Source organism: Rhinichthys klamathensis, unplaced genomic scaffold, assembly GCF_029890125.1.
Source record: "Rhinichthys klamathensis goyatoka isolate OS25496 unplaced genomic scaffold, OSU_Roscu_1.1 h1tg000015l_1, whole genome shotgun sequence".
NCBI lineage: Eukaryota > Metazoa > Chordata > Actinopteri > Cypriniformes > Leuciscidae > Rhinichthys > Rhinichthys klamathensis.
Window position 1 is genome coordinate 2992230 of NW_026606567.1, and position 12145 is coordinate 3004374.

Genomic DNA, 12145 nt, shown 5'->3' on the forward strand with positions numbered 1-12145 from the left:
ATAAGATCTTCATTCTCGCGATCAACAGACTGTCATCTGGTTGCTCAATGCTCAGTCTTCACGGCAACATATGTGATGGGAATAGATCTAAATACTTTAAAAACATCTCACGATTCGTTAATCTCGATAGCTGTAATAGTAAAAACGTATAATAGCTGTAGTAAAATTATTCGAGAGAGTTCTCTTACGAGAGTATCTCTCGTACTGCGTAATATCTTACGCTATGGGGAAAACCTCTTTTCCTCGAGATATTGAAGCCAAAAATTATCCTTAATTTTTAATCAATGCAAAACGCTTTGCGGCAGCAAGCAGACATAGGCGAGCCGATAGCTGATACAAACTGATTTTCATCTCTTCAGCGAAGCCTCACGCATAGCTGGATACGGAGTGAGAAGCCGCGCTGTCGACGCAAGCCTTCAGCGGGACGAGCCCTCGAGTCTGGAGTCGCTGGCCTTCACCTAGCCGCCTTCAGCCGCCGTACCTGCTGCACTTTCCGGCGCCCATATCCTTTACTCTGCTGAGAGTGTTTGTTTGCTGTTGCAACTCACACTTCTCCTAACTCTAAAAGAGCAAGCGTCTTTTTAAAGATGCCTTCCTGTGGCTCGTGCCGAGCCCAACTCAGCGACGGGGACCGCCATGTCATCTGCGTTTCCTGCCTGGGTGAAGATCACGCGGCTCTCGCACTCGCCGACGGCGGATGCCCTCATTGCGAGCTGCTGCCTATGGTGACTCTGAGGACTCGCCTGGCATCATTCTCAGAGCCTGCACTTCTGCCCGCTGTGGTACCGCGCCGCAAAAAGCGCCGTGCTCAGCGCGCACCCGAGCTCTCTCCTGCCCGCCAAAGCTCGCCGGTTCGCCCGCCCGCATCGCTCGAGTCGCTCACGGATGGACAACGGCCGCCGTCTGCCGCCGTCTGCCGCCGCGTCCGCCATTGAGCTTGACGAACCTACCGAGGCATGTTCTCTCCTGGCATCGGATAGTGAGGACTGGGCGAGCTCTGTGGACCTCCCCCCAGCTACCCGCCAGCCCCGTGGGAGACGAGCCGGCATTGAAGCAGAGCTGATGCGTCTGCTCTCTCAAGCCGTGGAGACCATCGGCCTTGACTGGGAGGCGCCCGCGCCACCACCGCGCAACAGACTCGACGGTCGCTTTCTCAGAAAGAATGAAGCCCCGTCACAGTCGAGATCCGCGCCCTTCCTCCCTGAACTTCACGAGGAAGTCGCGAAATCGTGGAACGCCCCCTTCTCCGCCAGGCTGCGTACCTCTTCCTCTGCTGCATTCTCTTCTGTAGACGGTGCGAAAGATAGAGGTTACCTTTCCATTCCTCCTGTGGGAACGGCTGTAGCGTCCCATCTTTGCCCGCCCTCCGCTGGACGGCGCGCTCAGACGGCGCTACCATCTAAAGCCTGCCGAGTGACGTCAGCCATGCAGGGACGCGCTTACACCGCCGCCGGGCAAGCAGTTTCAGCGCTGCACACAATGGCTATTCTGCAGATCTTCCAAGCCGACCTTCTCCAAAAATTGGACGAGGAAGGACCGGGAGCGATCTGCGTGGCGGACTTAAGATACGCTACAGACCTCGCTCTACGCGCAGCAAAGGCCGCCGCACAGGCCGTGGGGTGGACATGGCCTCTCTCACCGTGGCTGAGAGACATTTGTGGCTGACACTGTCCGAGATGACGGAAGCTGAGCGCTCCGTGTTCCTCGACGCACCCATTTCGCCAACGGGCCTTTTCGGATCTGCCGTCAAAGATTTCGCGGACAGATTCGTCGAGGTGCAGAAAACATCGCAGGCCATGAAACACTTCCTGCCGAAGCGCTCGAGCTCCGCTACAGGCCGCCCGAAACAGCCGCCTGCCCGAAGCTCTCAGCCGCAGCCTGCACCACCCGCCGGCGCCGCTTCACAGCGCCGCCAGGCCCGAGACCAAAGACCGCGCTCTCGCTCTGCTGGACACCGCCCTCCCCCTCAGCGCGGGCCCCGGCCGAGGATTGAGATCAAGCCCGAGGTCTCAAAGCCTTCCTAGCCTCTCTAGGAAAGCGACGGTGTTCAAATCCCACTGCGGCCGGATTTCCACCCAAACTTCCACCCAAACACTGTCCCAGTGTATTTTGCAGTGAGCAAGCCAGCTCCAGAGCCCGCTTGCCTGCACACAAAAGCCGTTTTTACGGCTACCCAGATAAATCCAATAAAGAGTGCATTTTCTGGTGTTCCGGCCACGGCCGATGGTGTTATGAGTGTTGTAAGAATGCCCACGTCCCAGTGCCCATTCCCACACCCAGACACAGCCCGCCACGGTGCAGGGCTAGCACAAATAAAATCGACTCATGTCGATTGTGCAAACAATGTAGTAAACGCGCCCACATCACACTTACACTACACGATGCGTGTCCCTTGGTTTCTGTAAAAACGAAACTAACACGCATTCAGTCGGCATGAGCCGACAGTGTTTTCAGTGCAGTAAATGTGCCCGCCATCCCACGCCCACATTCTCTCACAGACACGCCGAACCCCACGGGTTTCGCCCCGCTCGCCTTCTCTGCACTACCAGTCATAGAAAAGCTGAGTGCGGCCAGGCTGCCCGCTGTGATCAGCGCGCCCCCCGCCTCGCACGCTGTAAACACGGCGTTGAGTTCTCAGCACACCGAGGCTCTCGAGCCGCCGTCAGGCCGCGGCCAGAGCCCGGATTTCATTCTACCTCTAGCTATTCACGCAGATGCGTGGTCAAAACTCCCCGGGGTATCAGAATGGGTGCTGAACACTATAAAGAGAGGCTATTCGCTACAGTTCGCTCGACGTCCCCGCCGTTATACGACGCGCGTCGAGACGACGGCGAAAAACGAAGTATCTCATCTACTTCGAGCCGAGATAGCGAAACTACTGAGCAAAAGTGCTATAGAACCCTTATCTCAAGCTCAGAGCGAAGGGGGCCTATACAGCAGATATTTTCTGGTACCGAAAAAAGATGGGGGTCTCAGACTCATTTTGGATCTGCGACAGCTGAACAGAGCGCTTGTGAAGCGACAGTTCAGAATGCTTACAACCAGGAAAATCCTCGCGCAAGTTTGCCAAGAGGACTGGTTTATGTCAATAGATCTGAAAGACGCCTATTTCCAGATACAAATAGCGTCCCATCACAGGCGATTCTTGAGATTCGCCTTCGAGGGCCAGGCATATCAATACACAGTCCTGCCGTTCGGCCTGTCACTAGCACCCCGTACATTCACGAAGTGCATGGACGCAGCTCTCGCACCCCTGAGACTCCGGGGCATGCGAGTTTTGAACTACTTGGACGATTGGCTGAATCTAGCTCGATCTCAATCAGAGCTCATAGAACACAGGGCCACATTACTCGAGTACCTCGAGAGTCTGGGCCTCACAGTCAATTGGGCGAAAAGCTCGCTGTCTCCCAGTCAGAAAATTTCTTTTCTGGGAACAGTGCTGGACTCGCTATCCATGACAGCACGCCTGTCGCCGGAGCGCGGACTAGACGTTCAGCGCGTCGCGAAATCCTTCCGCCACGGCTCTATAGTCCCGCTCAAAAGGTTTCAGAAAATGCTGGGCCTGATGGCCTCAGCAGCCTCTGTACTCCAGTTGGGCCTGCTTCGCATGCGCCCACTGCAGATGTGGCTAAAAGCGCGAGTTCCGCCCCGGGCATGGACCGCTGGTCTGTTTCGCCTCAGGGTCGATCTAGAGTGCGTCTCAGCCCTGAAACCTTGGAAGGTAACCGACTGGTATCAGTCAGGGTTAGTCTGGGGACCGCCTCGAGTGTGCAGGTGGTGTCTACGGACGCCTCCACCTCGGGATGGGGAGCGCTGCTCAAGGGCAGACCGTTCGCTGGCCTGTGGTCAGAACGGGAAAAGCTCCTTCACATAAACTGCTTGGAAATGATAGCAGTCGACAAAGCGCTACGGTGCTTCTGTCCCCAGATAAAAGGTCACCACGTCCTGGTCCGGTCGGACAACATGTCAGTGGTGGCACACATAAATCGCCAGGCTGGCGTCAGGTCCCGAAACCTTTACAGGTTGACGGAACGCCTTCTGGTCTGGGCTCAGCACAACCTGCTCTCGCTGAGAGCAGCGCATGTGCCTGGTCACCTGAATGTGGGACCAGACAGGCTGTCCAGAAACAATGTCCCAGCAGTGGAATGGTCGCTGCACCCGCAGACGATCCAACTGCTGTGGGAAACGTTCGGCAGAGCGCAGGTGGACCTGTTCGCGTCCCTCGAAAACGCTCAGTGTCCGAACTTCTTCTCGAAGAGCAGGGATGCGCTAGCCCATGTCTGGCCCCGCGTTCCCCTATATGCTTTTCCCCCTGTCTCGCTCCTGCCTCAAGTGTTGGAACGAATCAGGGAAAACGGATGCCCAGTGCTTCTCGTGGCCCCGCTCTGGACAAACCAGACCTGGTTCCCAGTCCTGATGCAGCTGGCCAGCACTGCCCCGTGGCCTGTACCACTGAGGAGAGACCTCCTCTCTCAGGCAGGGGGCTCGATTTGGCATCCTCGCCCGGATCTGTGGTCCCTGCACGCATGGGCCATCAACGGGTACCCGCTAACCTCCCGGAGGGAGTGTTAAACACGATCACGCAGGCTAGAGCTCCGTCTACACGACGGCTCTATTCCTCGAAATGGTCAGTGTTCTCTGCTTGGTGTCAAGCTCAGGGCTTTTCACCCGTAGACTGCGGGGTTACGGAAGTGCTTTCCTTCCTTCAAGAGCTGCTGGATAAGGGCAGAACCCCATCCACGCTCAAAGTATACGTGGCGGCCATAGCAACGTTTGCAAAACCGGCGTCTGGCCAGCCACTGGGGAAGAACGACCTAGTCGTGCGTTTCCTCAGGGGAGCTCGGAGATTGAACCCTCCCAGGCCCCCTTCAGTCCCGATGTGGGACCTTTCCACGGTGTTGGAAGCCATGAAAGGTGCCCCATTCGAGCCAATCCATTTGTCAGACATGAAACATCTGTCTTTCAAAACGGTGTTTCTCATGGCTCTCGCTTCAGTGAAGCGCGTAGGGGACTTACAAGCGCTTTCGGTAAGCGCGTCATGTATGGAGTTTGGGCCTAATGACTCAAAGGTCATACTCAAACCTAGGCACGGGTACGTGCCGAAATCCCTCAACACACCGTTCAGGGCCCAGGTGATTTCCCTGTCCGCCCTTCCGGTTCTCAATGAGGAGAAGGACACGAGTCTCCTTTGCCCCGTCAGGGCACTAAGAGCTTATGTGTCCCGATCGTCTGGTTTTAGACAGACTGAGCAGCTTTTCGTTTTGTTTGGCGGACGTTCTAAGGGACTTGCCGCATCAAAACAGAGCCTATCCAGATGGATAGTTGATGCCATAGCGCTGGCTTACACCTCTAAGGGCCTGCAGTGTCCCTTGGGTGTCAGAGCGCACTCCACGAGAGGCATGGCCTCTTCGTGGGCATGGTCTAGCGGGATTACCCTGCAAGATATTTGTACGGCTGCGGGCTGGGCCTCGCCGTCTACATTTATTAAATACTATAACCTGGAGGTCCCCGCCTTACAAGCTAAGCTTTTGGCGGTCTAGAATTCAGTGCGATCTGCCCCGCTGTGTCGGCCCAGATGCTGAGTTTGGCCTGCGTATCGCTCACTGACTGATACAGCAGCTCCACGAGTGTCGACACATGTATGGCCACCCAGTTTAGGCTGAAAGTGTTTTCACCCTGACTACGTGGTATAATATCTACATGATTAGCTCCTCTGGATGCTATTTTATAAGGAATGACGCTTCTAGCCCCTCTTCCTTCACTCTTTGTGAGTCTATGGTGATTATGCACTACATGCGCCCCGGGCCTCTGCCCTTGGGACTTTGGTGTTGGATCCCTGTATGCACGGCGTGTTACACTGTGTTCCCCATAGCGTAAGATATTACGCAGCATGAGAGATACTCTCGTAAGAGAACGTACTCGGTTACTAACGTAACCTCTGTTCTCTCTAGAGAGGGAACGAGTACTGCGTATCTTGCCGTGCTTACAATACGCTCTGGTTCGCTTCGGCAATGAAAACCAGTTCTACCAGAAAGACTCGGGAGAATAATTACTGTAACAATAAATACATTTATTGATAGCCCAGCAAGCAATAAAGTTCTTTGGCGTGGGCCCCGTCCATAGCTCGCAATCCGAGGGTCCGGACTCTGCATTTCCTGCCTGAAGACGAAGGCAGGGGCGCAGCCGACCCCCTGTGAGGTATAGGAAGGGACCATCCTGGTGGTGGTGGGGAGGATGGAGGGGAAGGGACCATCCTGGTGGTGGTGGGGAGGATGGAGGTGAATGAAAGCGTCAGCATCTGCGAACTCAAACATGTGTAAGTACTGGTCTTTTATACCGCAAGTATTAGACACGATTGGATAGATGAGAAGGTAATAAGTGACGTAGCAATTGAGTCTTCCTGGCAGAACTTAACGCTAAAGCTTCCATTTCTACCAGAAAGACTCGGGAGAATAAATACTGTAACAATAAATACATTTATTGATAGCCCAGCAAGCAATAAAGTTATTTGGCGTAGGCCCCGTCCATAGCTCGCAATCCGAGGGTCCGGACTCTGCATTTCCTGCCTGAAGACGAAGGCAGGGGCGCAGCCGACCCCCCAAAATAGGTGGAAGATAATTCCACCAGGGCGGAGCCCACCCCCAAAGAACGGTAAAGAAAAGTATACCCACCAGTCGTGTATCCTGTAGAGCCTAAAATAGAAAGAAAAGGGAGTTAATAATGGCATGAACATGAAATGTGGAAAGCCTCGTAGCCAATAACTAATTAGTGAGAGACGACTTCATAGTGAGCCTGAAAGGTACTATGCGAAGACGTGAATAAAGCATTTATGCATTTATGTTCTGCTGCTGTATGTACATTAGCATTTATCCATGTTGACGCTTTCATCCAGGCGACTTATGTTTTGAGACGCACTTACGTCTGATCGAACCAGTTTCCCTGAGAATGAGTTGGAGGGAAGCAAGTGTTGTGGAATAGTGACTTAGCTGAGAACGAGGCTAACTTAGGACATAGGGACAGGTCATGGAACAAAAGCTGTTATAGGACCACAGAGAAAAGGCCACCTTGGGCATACAGAACCGGCCATATGGGACGAGGCCGTAACAGACCGCACAGAGACAAGGCCTCGATGGACCACACAAAACAGAGCCACATTGGCCAGGCCTCATTGGACCACACAGAGACAAGGCCGCGATGGACCACACAGACAATGCCACATTGGGCCAGGCCTCATTGGACCACACAGAGCAGGCCACCTAGGGCCGTACACAGAGCAGGCCTCCTTAGGCCGCAAACTGGCCACATTGGACCACACGGCCATGATAGACCACAGACACAAGGCCGCCCGGCCACATGGCCTTGCTAGACCACAGAGACAAGGCCGCAATGAGCCACAACGGCCTCTAATGCCGCACATAGAACGAGGTAGACTGGACAAGGCCGCAAGGCCACACAAAACCAGGCCGCAAGGACCACAAGACCACATGGCCATTTTTTAGCGAGGCAACAATGCCTCAAGGCCGCTTGGCCACATTGAACCGCGCCACTAAAGGCCACAGACCACTGGCCATTTTTTACATACAGGACAAGGCAACTTGTGCCACAAGGCCACTATAGACCACACAGACCAAGCCACACAGACAACGGCCACTAGGCCACATTGAACCGCGCCACTAAGGGCCACAGACCACTGGCCATTTTTTACATACAGGACAAGGCAACTTGTGCCACAAGGCCTCTGGACCCACACAGAGACAAGGCCCGCTGGGCCACAAGGCTGCTAAAGCCATACAGAGACAGAACCACTCATAGACAAGGCCTTAGGCCACATAGAACCAATGTCATAACTGGCCACAAGACCACGGGACAAGGCCACATTAGGCTACACGGTCACAGTAGACCACACTGAACATAGAATGAGGCCGCAAGGGCCGCGATATCGTAAGCCCACACTGAGACGAGGTTACAAAGGGACAACGGCCACTAGGCCACACAGAACCGAGGCCATAAGGGCCACAAGACCATGAAGGCCACACATAGGACAAGGCAACATTATGCCACAAGGCCTTGAGACCCGCACAGAGACAAGGCCCGCTGGGCCACAAGGCTGCTAATGCCACACGGATACAAGGCCAACGAGATATAGCCACTAGGCCACACAGAACCATGCCATAACTGGCCACAAGACCACGGGACAAGGCCACATTAGGCTACACGGTCACAGTAGACCACACTGAACATGTATATCATACACTTGCATGATTTTTTTTTTTTTTTTTTAAACCATAAAGACCACATGGGACAAGACCACAACGGCTACTACTGTCACATAGAGACAAGGCCACATTAAGACAAGGTCACTAGGCCATATATAGACGATGACTCATTGACCATTGTAATGCAGCTGATTTAAGACCAATTAAGAAAATGGAATATAATAGCACCACCACCAGTAGTTGCAAAGGTTATTTACCTGAACCGTTTAGTGAAGAGCTTGCTGAGCTTCGAGGATGATCTTTGGATCAGGTCTTATGTAAGACTCGAATGCAGAGGAAGACCATCTGCCCATGATTTTGATGGCTGCAGTAGAAATAGCACGTTCGGCTGCTGTTGTGGCGGCCCCAATTCTGAAGGAATGGCCAGTATACAGGGAGGGAGATAAACTGCAGCTTATAAGAACAGAAACTAGATGAGACCTGAACCAGGCTTTAGAGAGAGGAGCACCGTTAGGAAGAATGAATAGGGGGGAGTGGTCTGAGGATCGAGAACGGATTTTGAGAAATTTGAGCATAGATGAGAAGGGACAGAAATTATTGTGGATTTTAGAGATAGTTAATGTGACGCCAGAACCTTGAGAATCATTCTTAGAGTGCTTAAGAAAGAGTGTAAAGAATTGATGTGAAAAATGCAAATCAGAGAAAGAAAGATCGCGCGCAGGATCGAAATGGTTGGTTGATGAAGTGAATTCCCCTGGACGCATAAAACCATAAAAGGCGATTAAAAACACGGCTTCTAGCATTACGTTAATGTACATGGAAAAAAGCCCATTACGGAGAGAATTGATCAATCTTTGCAGAAGAGGCAAAGTAAGAGGCAACCGTTTATCTGGAAAATGGCTAGAAGACTTACTCATGCCTTTGAGCAATAAGCGAATGGAAGTAGCAGTGAAAAGACTTGGAAAGTCGGGATTGAAGTATTTTGCGTAAAATTGAACGCCTGCGAGTAATCTACGGATGGAGGAAATTTTTAAATTGCAATTTTCGAATTTAAAAACAAGAAAGGAGCAGACCGTGGTAATCAAGATGGGAAAAAGAGGAATCTGAAAGGAAAAACAAAACATTAAAAACGAAGACCAAGCGGAAGTGTAAGCTTTAAAAGTGGAAGGAGCTATTCCTTTAGACATATAATGTCTGGCTGATTTAAGCAAATCATCTAATTTAACATTGTTGCTGATAAGGAAGGGCATGGTGTTGGATCCGAGTTGGCTGAGGGGCAAAGCCGTCTGAAAGTCTGAAAACGAAAGCGAGAGAGCGCGTCAGCAATGACATTGGAATGCCCGGGTGTGTGAGCAGCCTTTATGATGAAGTTGTACGTTACTGATTGCCAGATTAAGCGTCTCACGAAAGGCATGATCGAGAGGCAAGATGATCTACCTTCATTAATGATGGCAACGGTGGCTTCATTATCGCAAAACATAATAATGCGTTTCCTCGACCACGCTGAGCCCCAAATTATGCTGGCCACGACTAAAGGATAAATCTCGTAGAGCGCGGAAGAAACGTGACCTAGAGTAACCGTAGGAAAATCGATTGGCCATTTCTCTGCAAACCATTGCCCTTGAAAAAAAAAACCGAAACCGATAGATGGAGCGGCGTCGGTAAACAGATGAAGTTCTGCGGATGATTCGAAAGCGTCATTGTAGAAAAAGGAAATGCCGTTTCACTCGTTTAGCAACCGAGTCCAAAATTTAATGTCAGATAGACATCCTTCGTCTAAATGGAGCGATTCGCTTAAATCTTGCACGGAATGAGCCAATGTAAGCAGACGAGAAATAAAAGCCCTGCCTTGCGGGATGATACTCATGGCAAAATTTAGGTGACCAAGCAAAGAAAGCATATCGCGTTTCGAAACGACGTGTAGGGAGGAAAAAGATTCCAGGAAAGATCTGATCCTTAGAAGCTTTTCGTGAGGAAGAGAAGCTTGCATTTTGATGGTATCGAGAAATATGCCTAGGAATTCTAACGAAGTAGAAGGGCCCAGCGTTTTTTCAGCGGAGAGGGGGACGCCAACGTCGCTAAAAACCTGTTTAAGTATGTCAAGAACGGTAGATTGGGAAGAAGGAAAATCGATCAACAAAAAATCGTCAAGTAAGTGCAAAACAAAGGGAAGCTTACAGACATTCAGAAGGATCCAACACAAGGCTTCGGAAAGACTGTTGAAAATATGAGGACTACTTCTACATCCGAATGTGAGCCTTACAGCGAAATAGAATTTAGAATTCCATTTGACTCCGAAGAGTGGCCAATCGGAGGGATGAATTGGCATAGTTTTGAAAGCGTCTGTTATATCAGCTTTAGCTAGCCAAGCGCCTTGACCGGCTAACTTGATCAACTGAAAAGCATTGTCGACCGAGGCATAATGAAGGGAAAAAGGGGTTAAAGGAATACATTCGTTAACGCTTGCTATTTCATAGGAATGGGGAGAAGACATGTCAAAAATGAGACGTTTTTTGCCGGAATATTTACGCGTTGCGACGCCGATGGAATTAACGCGAAAAGGAGAAAAAGGAGGAGAAGCGAAAGGGCCAATGACATATCCTTTATTGACCTCTTTCTCTAGTAGTGCTGAAACCACGTCGGGTTCGTTTCTAGCTGATTGTAAATTTTTTGCTACAAAAGAAGCAGTAAGATGGGAAAGGACGCCCACCCGAAACCCTTGGGACAGACCGGTGATGAGATAATCAACGAAGAACGGATCAGGGTGAGAAAAAAGGTAGCTTGAAAGGTTTGGTATATTAATGGGAGTAGATGGGTGACTATTCAGAATTTTCTCTGAAATGGGGCTTTCCCCCGGGTTGGCGGTTTGTACCGGCGTGGACAGACAGATTTCGGGTGCGGATCCTTGCAAGAACTACAAATATGAGCAAATTTGCAATTAGCATAAGAACAGACAGATTCATTGAATGAGACACATATAGGAACGCCATTAAACTCTGCAACACGGCGACCTCTGCTGTTTGAAGAGAGTCTTACGTTTTCAGCACCACGGCCAGCGAACGAATCATGACTTGCGAAAGCTTTGGGGCAAAATGAAGCCGTGTGCCCATGAGCGCTGCAAATAGCACAAGCCAAGCTTTTTTGGCCGCCGAAATGACGGACGAGTAGTTCCGTGTCTGTGATTGACCAGTCTAACCTTGTATTGTAAATTGTAATGAAGGAAGCCGCTTTAGCAGAGAATGACTTGTGGTATTCGTAAAATAACGTGCCTCCATATCTTTGACTGAAGTCCGCCATCATAGCTAAATAGAGATCTAGCTCTTCTCTTCTCTCTGGATAAACCTGGCACAAAATGTCTCGGTAAATGCTAAAAGCAATTACAAATTCACCAAACGAGAGATTGCATTGTAAACGAGGATCGGAGGTTTTAAGAAGGACTGCCACGTCACCACAGTCGACCATTTTCCTGTCGGCCGCAGGCGAAGGAAGCAATAATGTAGCCAAGTTAATGTCCTTACCTTGGATAATGTTCGATCTTAAGTGAGAGGACACAGTTGCTGCGGCAGGAGAAACAAAACGCCTACCGAAGGCTTGCGCTGGAGCAGCTGTTGAGAGATTGAAGTTAGAAGGAGCCGGTGGAGCAGAAACCTCTTCAAATGGCGACTGAATCGCTGGGAGAGAAGCAGGCAGGGCAGCTGATGTTGAAGGCACGTTCGAATGGCTGGTTAATCCGAGAGAAGGAAAATTAATTTGTGGAGCTGCTGAGGAGTTCGAGGCCGGATCTGAGCTGAGGTTTGGATTAGCAAGGGAATGTTCGAGGGACGACATTTTGGACTCCAGTCCTTTGACCATCTTAGAAAGGCTTTGAACTGCAGATATGAGCTGATAGTTCGTGTCTGTGGAGATGGCGATCTGCGGAGAGGATGGCG

The 12145-nt window shown here is 51.1% G+C and overlaps 1 protein-coding gene across 1 annotated transcript in view; it reads left to right on the forward strand.

The window, feature by feature from the left end:
* Positions 1-885: 885 nt before the first annotated feature.
* LOC130069726 (basement membrane-specific heparan sulfate proteoglycan core protein-like) overlaps positions 886-12145 on the forward strand; it is a 92630-nt gene continuing 81370 nt past the window's right edge. Inside the window, exon 1 of the mRNA XM_056233799.1 lies at positions 886-1614. Coding sequence (XP_056089774.1) covers positions 886-1614 — 729 coding nt within the window. The remainder of the gene's footprint in view (positions 1615-12145) is intronic.